General features: G+C 38.3%; 1 protein-coding gene across 4 annotated transcripts in view; it reads left to right on the forward strand.

The window, feature by feature from the left end:
- The window catches only part of LOC147025652 (adhesion G protein-coupled receptor B1-like), a 182,989-nt gene extending 168,794 nt beyond the window's left edge, over positions 1-14,195 (forward strand). For all 4 annotated transcript variants that reach the window (XM_085886856.1, XM_085886858.1, XM_085886857.1 and 1 more), the window contains 3 exons: positions 5,875-5,910; positions 6,229-6,315; positions 12,201-14,195. In XM_085886856.1, the coding sequence (XP_085742982.1) occupies positions 5,875-5,910; positions 6,229-6,315; positions 12,201-12,209 (132 nt within the window). In that variant the 3' untranslated portion in view covers positions 12,210-14,195. The remainder of the gene's footprint in view (positions 1-5,874; positions 5,911-6,228; positions 6,316-12,200) is intronic.
- The last annotated feature ends 2,250 nt before the right edge of the window (positions 14,196-16,445 follow it).

Raw genomic sequence — 16,445 nt, forward strand, 5'->3', positions numbered from 1 at the left:
TTACAGAGAAAAGTTTAGTACGTTATATTAATTTAGGGATTAATTGATGTGAGGAACAAAATGAACTGAACTTAAAAAGTTAAATTATCAACAAAAACCTTTGCCTTTTGGGAATGATATTGGAGAAATGCTGTTAGAGAAATGATTTTAATGAAATAACAGAGAAATGATTTTAATGCCAATATATTAGGTACTAGCGAAGGCTATTGCCAGGCAATCCTGAATCCCTGATCCTACCTCTCCCCCTCCCTCCTCCCATTCCTCTCCCTTCCATTTGGACTCCCATGCCTTCCTCCTCCCACCTCCTCTTACCCCTCCATCCTGACTTCCACCCCACCCCTTCCCTCCTTTCACTGCTTCCCCTCCCTCCTCCCACTCCTTCCCCTCCCTCCGCATTCCCGCCCACCCCTTCCCCTCTCTCAGAACTCCCACAAATAACATTATTTTACACCACGTAGTGGAATAGAGGTATTCAATTAAAGTCAATGACGTTTTACGTAGTGACACATTTTAGAAAATTACTTCGCGTCATGTATTTTTTTTAATGATTTTACACATTTGCTGACATCCCTCACACAGAGGCAATCATGGCAGTACGAAGCTGCAACAGAACTGAAGTGGGATTAAAATAGCAGAATAAAAGCATTCAATTAAATTCAATGACATCATTCATGGAGATGCCTTTTATAAAATTATTTTACACTTTTTTCCCCATTAATTAACGCTAATGTAGCGCAGGTGACTGAACTGCGTACTCCTCATCGTTCACTTCATCTTACCATGTCGCTCAATCGGACCTTAACATGTCGTTCCCTTCACCATACCACGTCATAAAAAGACTTGTGAACACTATGAGGATGCACCACAGGTCTTTCTCAAATTCCACCCGCCGCATGTAAAACTCGAGGGGGAGCACTCGGTAGAGTGCAAAACCTCTGCCGCCAATACTGCTCGGTCACTCAAGTGAACCTGATATCCTATGCATTCAATTTAACGTCAACAGTGCTCACAGGGTTATAGTTTGCAACTTTCCCTTTTACTTTTAACGTTTACAAACTCAATTCATTCGTCATAACTTGATTCCTTGAGACAGAAATTGATTTTACCTGGGGGAATAGCCACCTGAAGTTCCAAAATCAGCCGCAATTATAATTTTGGCATGTTTTTTTTGTTGGAAATCACTTATAACATGTAGAGATGCAAAAGAAATAGAAATTTAGTTGAAAAAAATTTGCAAAATTTCTTTTTTCTCTAACAATTTCTTTTTAGGGCGGGGGGGGTTGGAAATCACTTACAACATGTAAAAATGCAAAAAACGAAATCGAAATTTTGTTGGAAAAAAAGTTGCAAAAAATTTTTTCTCTAACAATTTTTTTTTGGGGGGGGGGAGGTTGGAAATCATTTAAAACATGAAGAAATGCAAAAAAAAAAAATTCAAATATTTTTTCAAATTGGCCACCAGAGCGGCCATATTGGATTTCGGACCAAGTCCAAAATCTAATGGCATGATCCTTGGACCAGACCTTACCCCCCCCCCCCCACCAAGTTTCGTCGAAATCCGTCGAGAGGTTTTTCCATAATACTGTTCACAAGCAAACAAACAAACAAACAGAATGGGGTGAAAACAGTAACCTCCATCCATCTTCGATGGCGGAGGTTAACTTGAGGGGGAGCACTCGGGAGAGTGCAAAACCTCCGCCGCCATTACTGCTGGGTCACTCAAGTGAACCTTATATCTTATTCATTAAATATGATGTCAACAGTGCTGACAGAGTTATAGGTCTTTTCTCCATTTTTTTTTTGGGGGGGGGGGGTTGGAAATCACTTGTAACATGTAGAAATGCAAAGAAAAGAAGTCGAAATTTTGTTTAAAAAAAGTTCCAAAAATCTTTTTTCTCTAACAATTTGTTTTTGGTGGGGGTTGGAAATCACTTAAAATATGTAGAAATGCAAAAAAAAAAAAAATTCTCTCAAACAATTTTTGGGCGGTTGGAAATCACTTAAAACATGTAGAAATTCAAAAAAATGTTTCTTTTTTGGGGGGGGTGACAATTTTTTGGCGGGGTTGGAAATCACTTAAAACATGAAGAAATGCAAAAAAAAAAAAATTTGGGGGGGGGTAAAAAAAATTTGTGGGGGGGTTGGAAATCACTGAAAACATGTAGAAATGCAAAAAAATTCACTATTTTTTGGGGGGGGTAACAATTTTATAGGGGGGTTGGAAATCACTTAAAACATGTAGAAATGCAAAAAAAAAAAATTTTCTCTAACAATTTTTTTTTGGGGGGGGGTAACAATTTTTTTGGAGGGGGGTTGGAAATCACTGAAAACATGTAGATATGCAAAAAAAATTTCTCTCTTTTTTTGGGGGGGTAACAATTTTATAGGGGGGGTTGGAAATCACTTAAAACATGTAGAAATTAAAAAAAAAATTTCCTCAATTTTTTTTGGGGGGGGTGCCAAGTCCAAAATTTAATGGCATGATCCTTGGACCATACCTAAACCCCCCCCCCCACGAAGTCTCGTCGAAATCCGTCAAGGAGTTTTTCCTTAATACTGTTCAAAAACAAACAAACAAACACACAAACAAACAAAGGGGTGAAAACAGTAACCTCCATCCATCTTCGAAGATGGCGGAGGTTAAAAATCGAAATTTTGTTGAAAAAAAAGTTGCAAATTTTTTTTTCTCTCTAACAATTTTTTGGGGGGGGGTTGGAAATCACTTAAAACATGTAGAAATTCAAAAAAATGTTTCTTTTTTGGGGGGGGGTAACAATTTTTTGGGAGGGTTGGAAATCACTTAACACATGTAGAAATGCAAAAAAAAAAAATTTCTCACAATTTTTTTTTTGGGGGGGATTGGAAATCACTTAAAACATGAAGAAATGCAAAAAAAAAAAAAATTTTTGGGGGGGGGGGGGTAAAAAAAATTTGGGGGGGTTGGAAATCACTTAAAACATGTAGAAATGCAAAAAAAAAATTTTTTTCTCTAAATTTTTTTTTGGGGGGGGGATTTAATGTCCAATGTCCAAAATTTAATGGCATGATCCTTGGAGCATACCTAACCCCCCCACCAAGTTTCGTCGAAATCCGTCGAGGAGTTTTTCCGTAATACTGTTCACAAACAAACAAACAAACAAACAGAAAGGGGTGAAAACAGTAACCTCCATCCATCTTCGAAGATGGTGGAGGTTAAAAAAGACCTCCTTCTTCTTCTTCTTCCTCTTCTTCCTCTTCTTCTTCTTCCTCCTCTTCTTCTTCTTCTTCTTCTTCTTCTACCTCTTCTACTTCTTCTGCTTCTTCTACTTCTTCTACTACTACTTCTTTTACTTCTTCTTCTACTTCTACTTCTTCTACTTCTACTTATACTTCTTCTACTTATACTTCTTCTACTTCTATTTCTTATATGACTTCTACTTCTTCTTCTTCTACGACTTCTACGACTTCTTCTACTTCTACTTCTACTTCCTCTTCAACTTCTTTAGTTTTATGGCATTTTCAGAGCCGCAGGTGCCCAGACGTAACCGGTGAACGAAGGAACCTTTAAGTAATCTGTACCATGGCTTGCAAACGAACAACCAAGCAGCGAAATCATAGCTGTCATGTAAAAAAGAAATTGCACAACATTTTCAGCAGGTGAGGCACCACCCGATGCATTGCACGGCACCGAGGGGCCCAACGCAGGTGGGTAGGGTCTGAACTTTGTCCGTCGATCAATGTATTTTTGGTTGTATTTTGCAGAGGGACATTACAGAGTGGCAGTGCAGGTACTTTTGCCGGGTGTCACTGTGGTTTGCACACTAACAACCAAGTAGCTTGTAGAGCGCTCGCCAAATGACTTAAGCACTCAATCAAGCACTCCAACATAATGGTTGATAAGGAACGGCTGGCTTGGCAAGCGATAGCAACCTGATTGGTTATGGGACATACCCACAAAAACAAAAATATCACTGATTTCTTAACATTTTCAGATTTTACTCCAGATTTCGACACTTGTCTGATCCTCAAAGCTGAAATCATATTGCGATTATATACTTTAATTTGTCCATGAGAGGTCATCATGGAAAATCTCATCATAGAATGGATGAAATCACTCCAAGCTCGTAATTTGAAAACTATATCAATAACAAAAGCGACGTATAGAGTGATCCTTAGGTATGAAAATCAGGCATTCGATGATATGAGTGAGGAAAGTGAAAAAAAAATTGAGCACTTTATCGTTAAGAAACCATTACGGCTTGTTCCAAGTTGAGGAACTTTTGGATAGGCCAAACAAAATGGCGGCTTAAGAACCCACCGATGAGACATAGGGTTGACCAAGATAGCGTGCCTCCATCTTGGTAAGACTTTTTTGTTTTTTTATGATTAGCACCCCCTAAATTATCCATAAAAGGGGGCATTTAAATTCACCAAAACACCCAATTTCATTTCTGCACCACCTTGGAGTTCCCTTAGTGTGCGTGCAAAATTTGGGGCTGCTAGGTTTCATGGTTTGGGTTATGGAGGAGACACTCACTGACATATTGTCATTTATTATTATAGATGGAAATATGTCATGAAGTTTGAACACTCTCCCCCACCGCCCACCCCTCCCTTCCCCTTCCCTTTCCTACAACCCTCCTATATGCTCCACAAGTACATTTTCCCTCCAATTCCCTGACTCTTTACTCTTAAACACCTTTGGCACCATCTTTGTTTTACGCATGCATAGTGGTTGGTGATTGGAGAGGGTTGGGGGGAGTCGGGGCAAAAATTGAGAAATTTAAATAGAGAAAAGGAAAAGTACATATTAAAAATAAAAAAGGACAAGTCTGGAGACGGCGATGGTTCACAAGCAATGTACACGGTTCGCCTTTTTTATTTTTTGACCTTCGAGGGGATGCCACGGGCAAACTGGCGGGAATCGGGAAAAACGTAAATGATGAAAGTTGTAGTACTCAAAGAGCACTACTTGCATACCAACTTTCATTCGAAACAGTTGAAAATCCTAGGAGCTCGATGCCCAATTTATTGATTTTTTTTGACATTTTCTAAGTTCGTGACCTTATGACCTTGACCTTGGGACGAAAATGAAAAATCGAGCTCTGTGGGGCTATGCAGGTGCCATTGGGCTAACCAAATACCGAAACCCCTGCCAGATTCGACAAACCCCCTCGGAGAAGATGTAACTTGAAATCGGCTACCACCTAAAAACACATGTTTTTTGGGCGTGGCTCCGCCCATAATGGGCGCAGCACGCCCATTCTCAGTAAAACACAACTATATCATGATATAAACCTCCCACCCAAATTTTATTAGGATCGGATCAAAACCCACGGAGCTATGCTCAGGACAGACAGACAGACAGACACACACCCATAACGAATATAGTGGTCACTTACTGACTTGTGAACCAAAAAGGACAGATTTTTGAGGGTGTGGAAGATTGGAGGGATATAAAGGAATGCATTGAGGATGAAATTGGAGTGCAGCAAGAAAATGGAAAGGGCAGATGAGGCAGGTGTGCACCATTTACCTTGAGGGGGTGGAGTCCAAAAATATCCGTCATGTTTGTGCATATTTTTTATAATTTATTCATACGCAGCCTGTGGCTGCTTCACCTCATCATTTTCTGGGGGCACGGCTGTGCCGCTGCTGCAATTTCTCCGGTTACCAATAAGCTGGTACTCATTTTGCTGACCTCGGAAGGATGAGAGGCTGAATCACCCCACCTGGTATTATTTCAACAGGTGGCAGGGGCTTGAACTCAAGACCTTAGTCTCTTAAGCCAGCAACCGTAACCATAAAGCCAACATCAGGATTTTTGTGTCCATAATTGATGGATTGTCTGCTTGTGCATTTGTTAACCCACATCATTTATTTGTTTCTCTGCAGGTGAGAAAAATTAAATACTCTGAGCTTGATGTGCAGGTAAAGTTTTAACTAATTTAGTGTATTCCTGTTGTGTTTGTCATTTTCTTGAAATATATACAGTATGTAATTGCAGTTTTGTAAATGTCCGTGTATTTAATCGATGGTCTTTTAGAGATGTGTGTGATGTTGTGGTTGATGCCTATTGTAAAGCTGGCAATATTGTTTAAATAGTAAAGTGCAACCATCACAGGGATTCGTATTTATAAAAGGCTTCGCTTGTAATGCTTTCAGACATTTTGTGTCTGATGCTCTTGTATAGAAAGGTTGAGGTACCATTGTGATGATTATTGCTGTTGCTGCTGGTGATGTCCCCAGCGTGTAATGCGAACGCGTCAAAGGCACGGTGAGATGCTGCGGGAGCTGCGGGAAAGAGTGGATTCCATGGACAAAGGCCAGAGTCAGGTGTGATGAAAGTCCCTTCAACGTTTCTGAAAATGCAAGCATAAATTACTTTCAATCCACCATTCCTGAGCAATAAGGCAATGTAATGCTTTTTGAATATGACATCACAATAGGTCGATTTAATGAATGTGAAAAGACCTTCATAAGGTGCTGTCCATTATCAGAATTCTTGTGTCGTCATGACAACTTCCTCAAGAAACTAATGTAATATTGTCTCCTCACTATGTAACATGGATGAGGTGTATGTATACAGGATAAAGTATTTATATATTTGTTAATGATGCACTCCGAACTGTGATTGGTGAGGACACAAGATCAAGTCCAATTACATCTATTGCTTCACGATCTGGGACCAACAAGTGCCATCTGCCATTTGGACACATTGTCTTCCACCCCACCAATCACAACCAGGAAGCACCACCATTATTTTTAATGTTTGGGAGTTATATGAAGATGAGTAATTAAGTTCTCCAACTTGACAATACTATCACGGCAACTAATGCCTGCAGACGACTCGTGAAGTTCCACAAAGTATGCTGAAGTACACAAAAATGACGACCAAACCGACAACCACAAAGGTTTCCCTTTAAATAGAGCTCTTTAAAAGTGGAACTCAAGTGGAAAATTAGCTAAATTAAATTAAATAATGTATCAAGCCACAGAGATCACAAAATGTTGGTCTATGCCGAGAACAGCTTGGATCAACATGGCGGAGTTCGGAAAACGAGGTTTGATTCGACGTTGGAGGTTTTTTTCGATTTTTTAAAGGTATCTATCTATTATGAATGCAGATTGCACAAAAAGGTGAAACAATGCATCTTTTGTTTAAAAAAACAACATTATAGGTTTAAATGTAGAAACTACGGCCTGCTCCACCCAACCCGAAAAAAGGACTGCATCACCAAAAAATAAATAAACCAATGTCACCTGCAGGGTGACCCGTATCTTGCCAAAAGGTGACCACGTGTGACTTCTTTTAGGTCACACTAAGGTGAACAGAGCTGCTATCCACCAGGAGCGACTCCTTGAGGAATATCTGCCTACGAGAGATTCCGATGAGAATCGTTCTACAGAGTAACCATGAAAAATATGCATTTGCCTCATAACGTCACCAAATGACGTCATAATGTCTCAAGCTTGACATATCTAGAAAGCACTCATCGAGGTGTTCAATTTGAGGTACTACACGATATGGTTCCTAAAACTTGAAAATTTGACCTTGGGGTCAAATATGTTTGACCTCAGGCGCTAACCATGAAGGTCAAGGCCAATCGCCACCAAAAATTAATCAGCTGAGCGCCAGACCATGGAATATATTCCCATGAAGTTTGAAGACGATCCAATCAAAATTACTCAAAAAAATAAGGGTTTCGTCGACTCCCCTGATTTGCGACAAAGTGACCTTGACCTTTGACCTTGACCTTCAAAATTTTATATGCTGAAAGGGACCTCTATAGGCCTCTGATATGCGAAGTTACAAAAATTTCCAATGATAACTGTGCTCTGCAGAGTGATTTATATGTGATTACAGACCAAAAAAAAAAAAAATGTGAAGGTCAAGGCCAATCGCCACCAAAAATTAATCAGCTGAGTGCCAGACTATGAACTATATTCCCATGAAGTTTGAAGACGATCCGATCAAAATTACTCAAAAAATAAGGGTTTCGTCGACTCCCCTGATTTGCGACAAAGTGACCTTGACCTTTGACCTAGACCTTCAAAATTTTATGTGCTGAAAGGGACCTCTATAGGCCTCTGATATGCGAGGTTACAAAAATTTCCGATGATAACTGTGCTCTGCAGAATTTTTTTATACGTGATTACAGACAAAAAAAAAAAAAAAAAAAAAAAACACAAGCTGACTAACATATCTTGCAAAACTTCGTTTTGGCAAGATAATGACCACTGTCAACCGTATCACCATGACTTGCAAACAAACAAACATCAAAGAAAACCACTCAAAGTAGAGCAACATATATTTAAGCAAAAAGATAAATACAGCAAATGGAAAGGTAAGAGAATGGTGAAACAGGGGTGTGTTCCATAACCAAGCAGCTTGTAGAGCACTCGCCAAGTGGCTTAAGCACTCGAGCAAGAAATCCCATCGCAACGCTTGATATGTAACGGCAAGCTTGGCAAGCGATTAGCAATGTATCCAGCGATTTGTAGGTATGAAGATCAGGCATTTGATGATATGAGTGAGGAAAGTGGAAAAAGTAGATTTTGAGCGCTTTATCGGACATATTTGAGCAGGTCAAAACAAAATGGCAACTTAAGACCCTTACGAGATGATTGTAGGTTGACCAAGATGGTGCGCCACCATCTTGGTAAGGATGAGCACCCCGTTAATGATCTTCAAAAGAGGAGTACAAATTTATCCAAATACCCAGTTTTCATTCATGCACTCCCTTGGTGTTCCCTTAGTATGCATGCAAAGTTTTGGGCTGCTCGGTTTCATGCATTTGGAGTTATGGAGGAGGCATACACGGACACACACACACACACAGTCATCCGAGCAGTCATCCGAGTGTCTACTGAGGGTACAAAACTGGTTAATTTAGTCAGCTCCTCAAGTAAACGGTGTTAGACGGATAACCCTGTTATAGCTAATGAAGTTAATTGATATTTGTGGTTGCTTCGCAACCCGCTGGGCCATGGAGTATTCCTCGGCACATCAGTCTGCAAGGCCGGGCATTCTGGAGGAACCCAAGTGCTTCCCCTCATAACGAACCTCAAACCCTAGTTTCATAACAATATTTAATATTGTGTTGATGAGGTATTTGGGATAGTATTGATGAAATATTTAATTTACCATTGATGAAATATTCTCCAGAATATTTATGAAGTGTTTCATATGAAATTGAAAAAGTAATTCATGTAACATTGATAAAGTATTTAATATTCTATTGATGAAATATTTAATGTAATATTGATGAAATGTTTTATAAAATAATTATGAAGTATTTCATATTAAATTGATAATGTAATTCATGTGACATTGATAGAGTATTTAATATAGTATTGAAGTATTTGGGATAGTATTGATGAAATATTTAATGTAATATTGATGAAATATTTTATAAAATAATTATGAAGTATTTCATATTAAATTGATAAAGTAATTCATGTAACATTGATAAAGTATTTAATATTGTATTGAAGTATTTGGGATAGTATTGATGAAATATTTAATAATAATTATATAGTATTTCATATTACAATGATAAAGTAATTCATATAACATTAATATTGTATTTCATACTGCATTGATGTGGTATTTGGCATTGTATTGATGAAATATTTAATGTAGCAGTGATGAAATATTTCATGTAAAATTGATGAAATCATTCATGTAATATTGATGAAGAATTTGATCTTGTATTGAAGAATTTTTTTGTTACAGTTTTAATGAAATATTTAATGTAATATTGATGAAGTAATTTTAATAATAATTACATCGTATTTCATATTACAATGATAAAGTAGTTCATATAACATTGATATTGCATTGATGTGGTATTTGGCATTGTATTGATGAAATATTTAATGTAGCAGTGATGAAATATTTCATGTAAAATTGATGAAGAATTTAATCTTGTATTGATGAATTTTTTGTTACAGTTTTAATGAAATATTTAATGTAACATTGACGAAATATTTTATATAATAATTATGGAATATTTCATATAAAATTGATAAAGTAATTCATGTAACATTGATAGGGTATTTAATATTGTATTAGGTTTTTGTTCTCATATTGATGAAATATTTCATATAACAATGGTATTTAATATACAATGAAATATTTTATATAATAATGAAATATTTCATATAAAATTGATGAAGTACTTTATTTGAAATTGATGAAGTATCTAATATTGTATTCCTGAAGTATTAGGTGTAGTTTTGATAAAATGGTATCGTATTGATAAAATATTTTATGCAACATTGATGAAATATTTTTTATAATAATTATGTTGCATTTTATTTAACATTGATGAAGTACCTTAGATGAAATTGCTGAAGGATTTTACATGATGTTGCTGATGTATTTTACATTCACAAATTGACAAATTATTTAATATACAATTGATGATTAAGTACTTTATGTAATATTGATGATGTTTTTGGCTCATTGATGTAACATTCACCAAATATTTTATTGAAAATTGATGGTCTTTTATGTAACACTGATTTAACATTAATGAAGTGCTTTCGGCAGTTGAAGATTTTTTTTTTATGTTATATTAATTTAACACTGATGAAGCATTTTATAAAATAATAATTAAGTATTTTTGTGTTACATCAATAAAGCTGTGTTTTTAATGTAGTTCAGGGTGTACTTTGAAAATCAAGTTTTCAACAACATGGGACTTGGTTTCTTAAGGGATCATTTATTATTTACATGCACAAATATGGCAGATTTTTGTCAGAAGAAGTTGTGTAAAACAGGCCACCATCCTTTTTGCTATGCGAGAGCACCAGGTCTTGTGCTTCTTGCTTTTTTTTTTGGTGGGCGAGGGGGGAGATGCCAATGATATTGAGAGCTTTTTATTCCACATCGTCTTGCACAGATAGGTGGGAAATGGGAGTGCAAACTCATAGTGGAGAGCAGAACACCATTGAGCAATAGACAAAGAAAAGCCTTTGTAGGCTAAGTTGAAATAAATGAGGGACTTGACATGGTGGAGGATGCCCAAGTGATTTAATAATTATTATTATTTATTTTTTTTGCTGTCTGCATTGGCAAATGTTTTACTTTGAAGAACCTAAAGAAGATCAAGGAAAATAATGAAAGAACAAGATGGAGGGGTGCAGAAGTGTCAGGGTGGGGATGGTAGGTGCTGGGCTAGCAAGGCAAATGATGTATCAAATTGCTATGGATTAATGGCATTATGTGACTCCAGACTTGACCCATTAAATTTACGATTTGACGCCATATCTGGTAGTCACCTTACATACAGTACGACACGAAAGTCCATATAATCTTGGACCTATATGGACAACGAGCTGCAAAGTACAGTATTTCGATAGCATTCTTGTCAAAAGTCATCACATTGTTTACACTTGCTGTTCCTTTTTTAAGTGCACAAAAAGACAGACATCTGAACAATAGTGGCCTGGTGGTGAGATGTCAAGGAGTTGCTGGTGTTGGAGTTTCTGGCTGTGGAGAATACACTGCATGAGGTGGAATCATTCATGAGAAATGACAAAAGTTCCCTTCAGATGATAACTTATTCTTTATACAGAACAAATAATGAGTGACTATATAAAACAATGGGATCTCCTCTCCTTGTTTGACATCTAACATCACACATGTATCTTTCCGGCCCTCAAATAATTTAAGAAACGTCAATGCGTTTCATTTTTCAATATGTCTCTATAATTAACAAGAAAAATAAACTTCTGATGAATTAGAAATGCTAATATATTTTGAAAAAAAAAACCCATCTATGTTGGACAATTGTGAGTATCTTGTTCTCAGAAGAGTATCTTGTTCTTTTGAAGACGCCACATAAGCTGAAGTATCTTGCCATTTTAATATTGCCAGGCAAAGTAGTTCAGGTTGTAATTGTGCTTGTAATCCAGCTCATGGTGTAATTGTGTTTTTAACCTAGTTCAGGGTATAATTGCATTTGTAACCTACATTTATAGTTGAGGGTGTAACCGAGTTTTATTGTTATTATTTTTATATCTAATTCTGGATGCAACTTTCATGGGTTTTTATTTTACTTCAGAGTATAATTGTTGCTTGAAAATAGAATATAGTCTCCAACTGTGTGTGTGTGTGTGTGTGTGTGTGTGTGTGTGTGTGTGTGTGTGTGTGTGTGTGTGTGTGTGTGTGTGTGTGTGTGTGTGTGTGTGTGTGTGTGTGTGTTTTTCAGATTATTTAACTGCAATTGCCTCCATCTATTCCACGTGATCGGTGTGTTTTGCATATGCATACAAACACATTGTATCACCTTCTCGCTCTGTATCAAGTATGTACAAATGTACTTTACATGCACCGGAGGTTTTACAAAGCTGCCCTAAAGGTATCGTGTCTTGGCAGATCATGGTGGCAGCTGCTACCTGTCGTGTTTTGTCTTTTTCTGTTGTTCTTTTTGTACCCTTTCTCCATTGCCCACCCTACAACCCTCTCTTCTTTCCATCTATTTTCCTCCTTCATCTCTTCTTTCCCCTCTATACTCGCTCTTCTCATCATTAATGTCGGTAGCTCACCATTTGTCCACGATTTTGTATTGCATTTCCTCCCCCCAGAACTTATCCTTTACCTCCTGTGTCAGGCTGCCATTTGTCATTAGACATCGATGTACAGATTGTTTGAAAAGAAACCGAGTGACACATTTGCTAGATGCATTATAATGTTTAAAAATCGACTCTGGAATGTCATGCGCTTTTTGTTTGTGCACCTGGCCGGCCGCCGAATGTTGAAATCTCAACGCTTGCGCGACCACGGTGCAGCTGTCCATAGAGTATGGCCGCCCATCATTCTTCACTTTGCCATTCTCCAGTACACCTGTCGGTAAAGCATCAATCGTTCTTATTTGCAAAACAATTTGGAATGTCAAACAATATGTGCTGCTCCGCTGTGGTTGAACTTTTAAAGATCGGTCGATCTTGGCGAAATAGTAGTTTACGACGTGCCAAATACCGACACTGGTTTATTGTGTCAACCAAAACCATTTTAAATCGGTTTTTATCCCAAACGAAAACGGTGTGAATATTGTAAGTCGATGCACTTTTGGCATTGCTTTTGAATTATCTCGCATCTCGATGCGTGGCCATTCCACGGGTTTCACCTGTCATTTTACTTTCTCGACAAACGCGCTACTCTTCACTTATTTGTTACAAATCTTTCGCTACGGACTCCTGATTTTGAGGCTAAATTGTAATACGAATGCTCTCAATTTTGTTACACTGAAGTATTTCGGTACATGGTGTTGTATTGGTCATGATTGATTGGACGTGATTAATTACAATTAACTTCTTTAACTTACAGTTTGGACTCTGAGAAAGCTGTAAACCTACATGAGTTAAACACACAGATCTTTGATAAATGCCATAAAATGGATTTTCTTCTCTTCCTCTTCAACCCCCTCGATAAGGATCTTAGCCTGTGGTATGCAGTCGGGCTCAGAGGGCTGTGAGATGTATCGATGATGGTTGACTTGATACATATACATCAACGTTGTTGCTACTCTATAAGTAAATAATATTCAATGGGATTCGACGAGAAATGGTTTGTGAACAACTCCCAAATATAGTACAACAGAGCCATGTCGAGTGTCCGGAAGGTTCTCCATGAAAAATCATGTACCGGGGTTAAAAGATAATGAGGATGGAATAGGTTTTCTGCACCAGTTGCCAACAGACTTGAAAATTACAACATGGCTATTATTGTGGAAATGAATGTGCCACTGTTTCACATCATAGTGACAAAAGATTAATGATAATAATGTTTCCATGTGACGCCTATACTCTCCTTGATATAACAGCTATTGATAACCATCCAATTGGAAATGAAAATAAATCACAGCACATCACTGCTCGGTAATCACTTTCGCTGCCTGAACATGCTCGATCGTTGCTCCAAGATTGTTTTTGATATTAAAATAATCCACTGGACAGTCGACCTATCCATGATGTGCAGCATCATGTCAAAAGTAGTTTTAACCCTCAGATGATGCAATGCACGATGATCGCCGAACGGTCTCACCATGCCGAGCGACCCTCGTGTGGGCAAGTGTTGAGATTCGAACGATCGAGTGTGCCGAGCCGAGTGCTATTACTTCTGTACACCCCCTGCCCAGTTTTGTACATGCGTGTTGGCCCCACATGGGACTCCCGCATTTTTCCAATAAACAGTGTTGAGTACACATACTTTTGTTCATTTCCCTTTTGCCCATCACTGTGTATTGATGGGCCACCTACAGACCTGGGGCTGGTGGGATCGCTATCAGATAGTGCACTTATCTTTGAGTTATCTCGGCTGCTTTTCAGGCGGGGAATTGCATCAACGAATGTGCCTTCTGTTGAAATGGGTCATGAAGCGAGGGACCCTTCTGCCAGCATTGCTTGCTGCTGGATGTTAAAGATCTCATGATGTCTTTCACAAAGTGTGGAATGGCAACCCAGCCAAATTGCAAATTCCTGCCATTACCAGTCTGGGGTCATACCAGTTGCCTTCTGTTGGTAGCTGAATCTGAATCGGCCTGGAATGACACACACCCTCCAAGCATGTTGGGAGATATGAGCAGCCAGATAGGGATCATGACTGGTGTAAGGGGACTGTATTTCCCCCACAAAAGTTGATAACAGAAAAACAAAAATGAGGGTATGCAGGGTTTTATTGTTATTCAGTAAAGGTACATTGGGTGTGGAGCTTCATCACAGGGGTCTTGGCACAAATTCTACATTCAAAGTGGTTCAAAATAGTTTAACAAAATGCTGTTTGTGTCACTTTTTGATCAAAAACAGGATTGACATCAAGGGATTGCCTTGGGGTTTTCTGAGGAGCATCGAGGAGAGGTTGCTGTCAAAAGTATCGCATTGTTGGTATGCTGGGAAATCAACTAATCAGATACAGGTCTTTGTGAGGACTATAACAATCAGAATCGGTTCCAAATACCATAAATTGCAAGGCCTGGACCTCTTATTTGGAATTCGGAGATTCCATATTACTGAATGTTTGGATAACATCAGCTGGTCAATTGATTATAAATAATGGGCTAATGTAGTGAGTCAGAGAGAAAGAAAGATTGGTTCTTCTGTAACTGTGGATTGTTATCAAATTGTCATGATGGAAAGCAAACGAACATTATGGAAATTTCAGGATCTGTTTTAGTTGACATGGCAACCTGACTTTAAGTGCTCTCATTCAGGGTTGACATTATATACAGCTCTCGGATTGGTGTTGCATCACAAAGTGTAGGCTGTCCCTTGGATGGACGTGACGCCAGAGGTCCATATGCTGTCATTAGTTGATGGATGTTAAAGATGCGATGGTGTCTTAAGAAGAGTAGTCAAATTATCCGCAATGCTCTGAACAAATGACAAATTCCTGCCCATCATCTTCGGTCGAACGTCAGGCTTGGTCAGCCGGTTCCCCCTCCACTTGGGATAAAATCATTCCCTGTAGATTCCATAAGTAGGTGGGAATAATTGGGGCTGTTGTGTGTGTGTGTGTGTGTGTGTGTGTGTGTGTGTGTGTGTGTGTGTGTGTGTGTGTGTGTGTGTGTGTGTGTGTGTGTGTGTGTGTGTGTGTGTGTGTGTGTGTGTGTGATCGGTTGATATCTCCACATTTGGGTTTCAGAAGGTGGAACAAAGTCCTTCCAAGGCAGGAAGTATTCATCTCCATTTTGGTGAAGGGTCTCGATTTATGGTCTAAGTTGTGAAGTTTTCTTGTTCTCAGAGTTTTTTTTTTTTCCGAGGGTCGTCACTGAGCCCCGCACAGCCTCCAACTGTAGTTTGTTTGTGGTAATCTTCCCAGGGATGGTTTGTAGGATCTTTGTGAGGTTCTTCTTTATCATTCCCGTTGCTCCAATTATCACAGGTACAATTTCCACTCTCTTTCAGCTTCCAGGATCTTTTCACTTCATTCTTGAGATCTTGATATTTGGTCATTTTCTTGATTTCTTCATTATTTATACCAAAATCACTGGGTACTGAAACTTCAATTAGCAATGCCTACTTTTCCTTTTTGTAATGTGAGTAATATGTCTGGTTGCAGTGCTTTGTTTTCTTTGTTCACACTTGTTGGGATCAGGTCCTATTTGAGCATTACGTCCTTGTTTTGTTTTCAATGATTGCTTTTGGTTCATGTTTACAAGAGTTTTCTGGGACTGGGATGTTGAAATTTTTCCTTTGTCTGTACAGCTGTTCTGACATGAGTTTTTTACATCCCGATAGGAGGTGACTGCTGCTGTCTGTTTCTTTCATGCAAAATTTTCATTTGTCCAATTGGTTCAGTTCTACCATCTTTTGTAAAGCCATTGGTATAATGTCCTTGAGATTGAACATTTATAATGATTTGTTCCCCATTCGAATTTAGCTGACTACTTCTTCACCATTCCAATGAGCCTTCGTTGTCAATGCCCAGTCTGTCAAAATCTTCTTTATACCTTTCT

This window comes from Eptatretus burgeri, chromosome 6, assembly GCF_056783735.1.
Source record: "Eptatretus burgeri isolate ZD-2024b chromosome 6, Ebu_testis_v1, whole genome shotgun sequence".
Taxonomy (NCBI): Eukaryota; Metazoa; Chordata; class Myxini; order Myxiniformes; family Myxinidae; genus Eptatretus; species Eptatretus burgeri.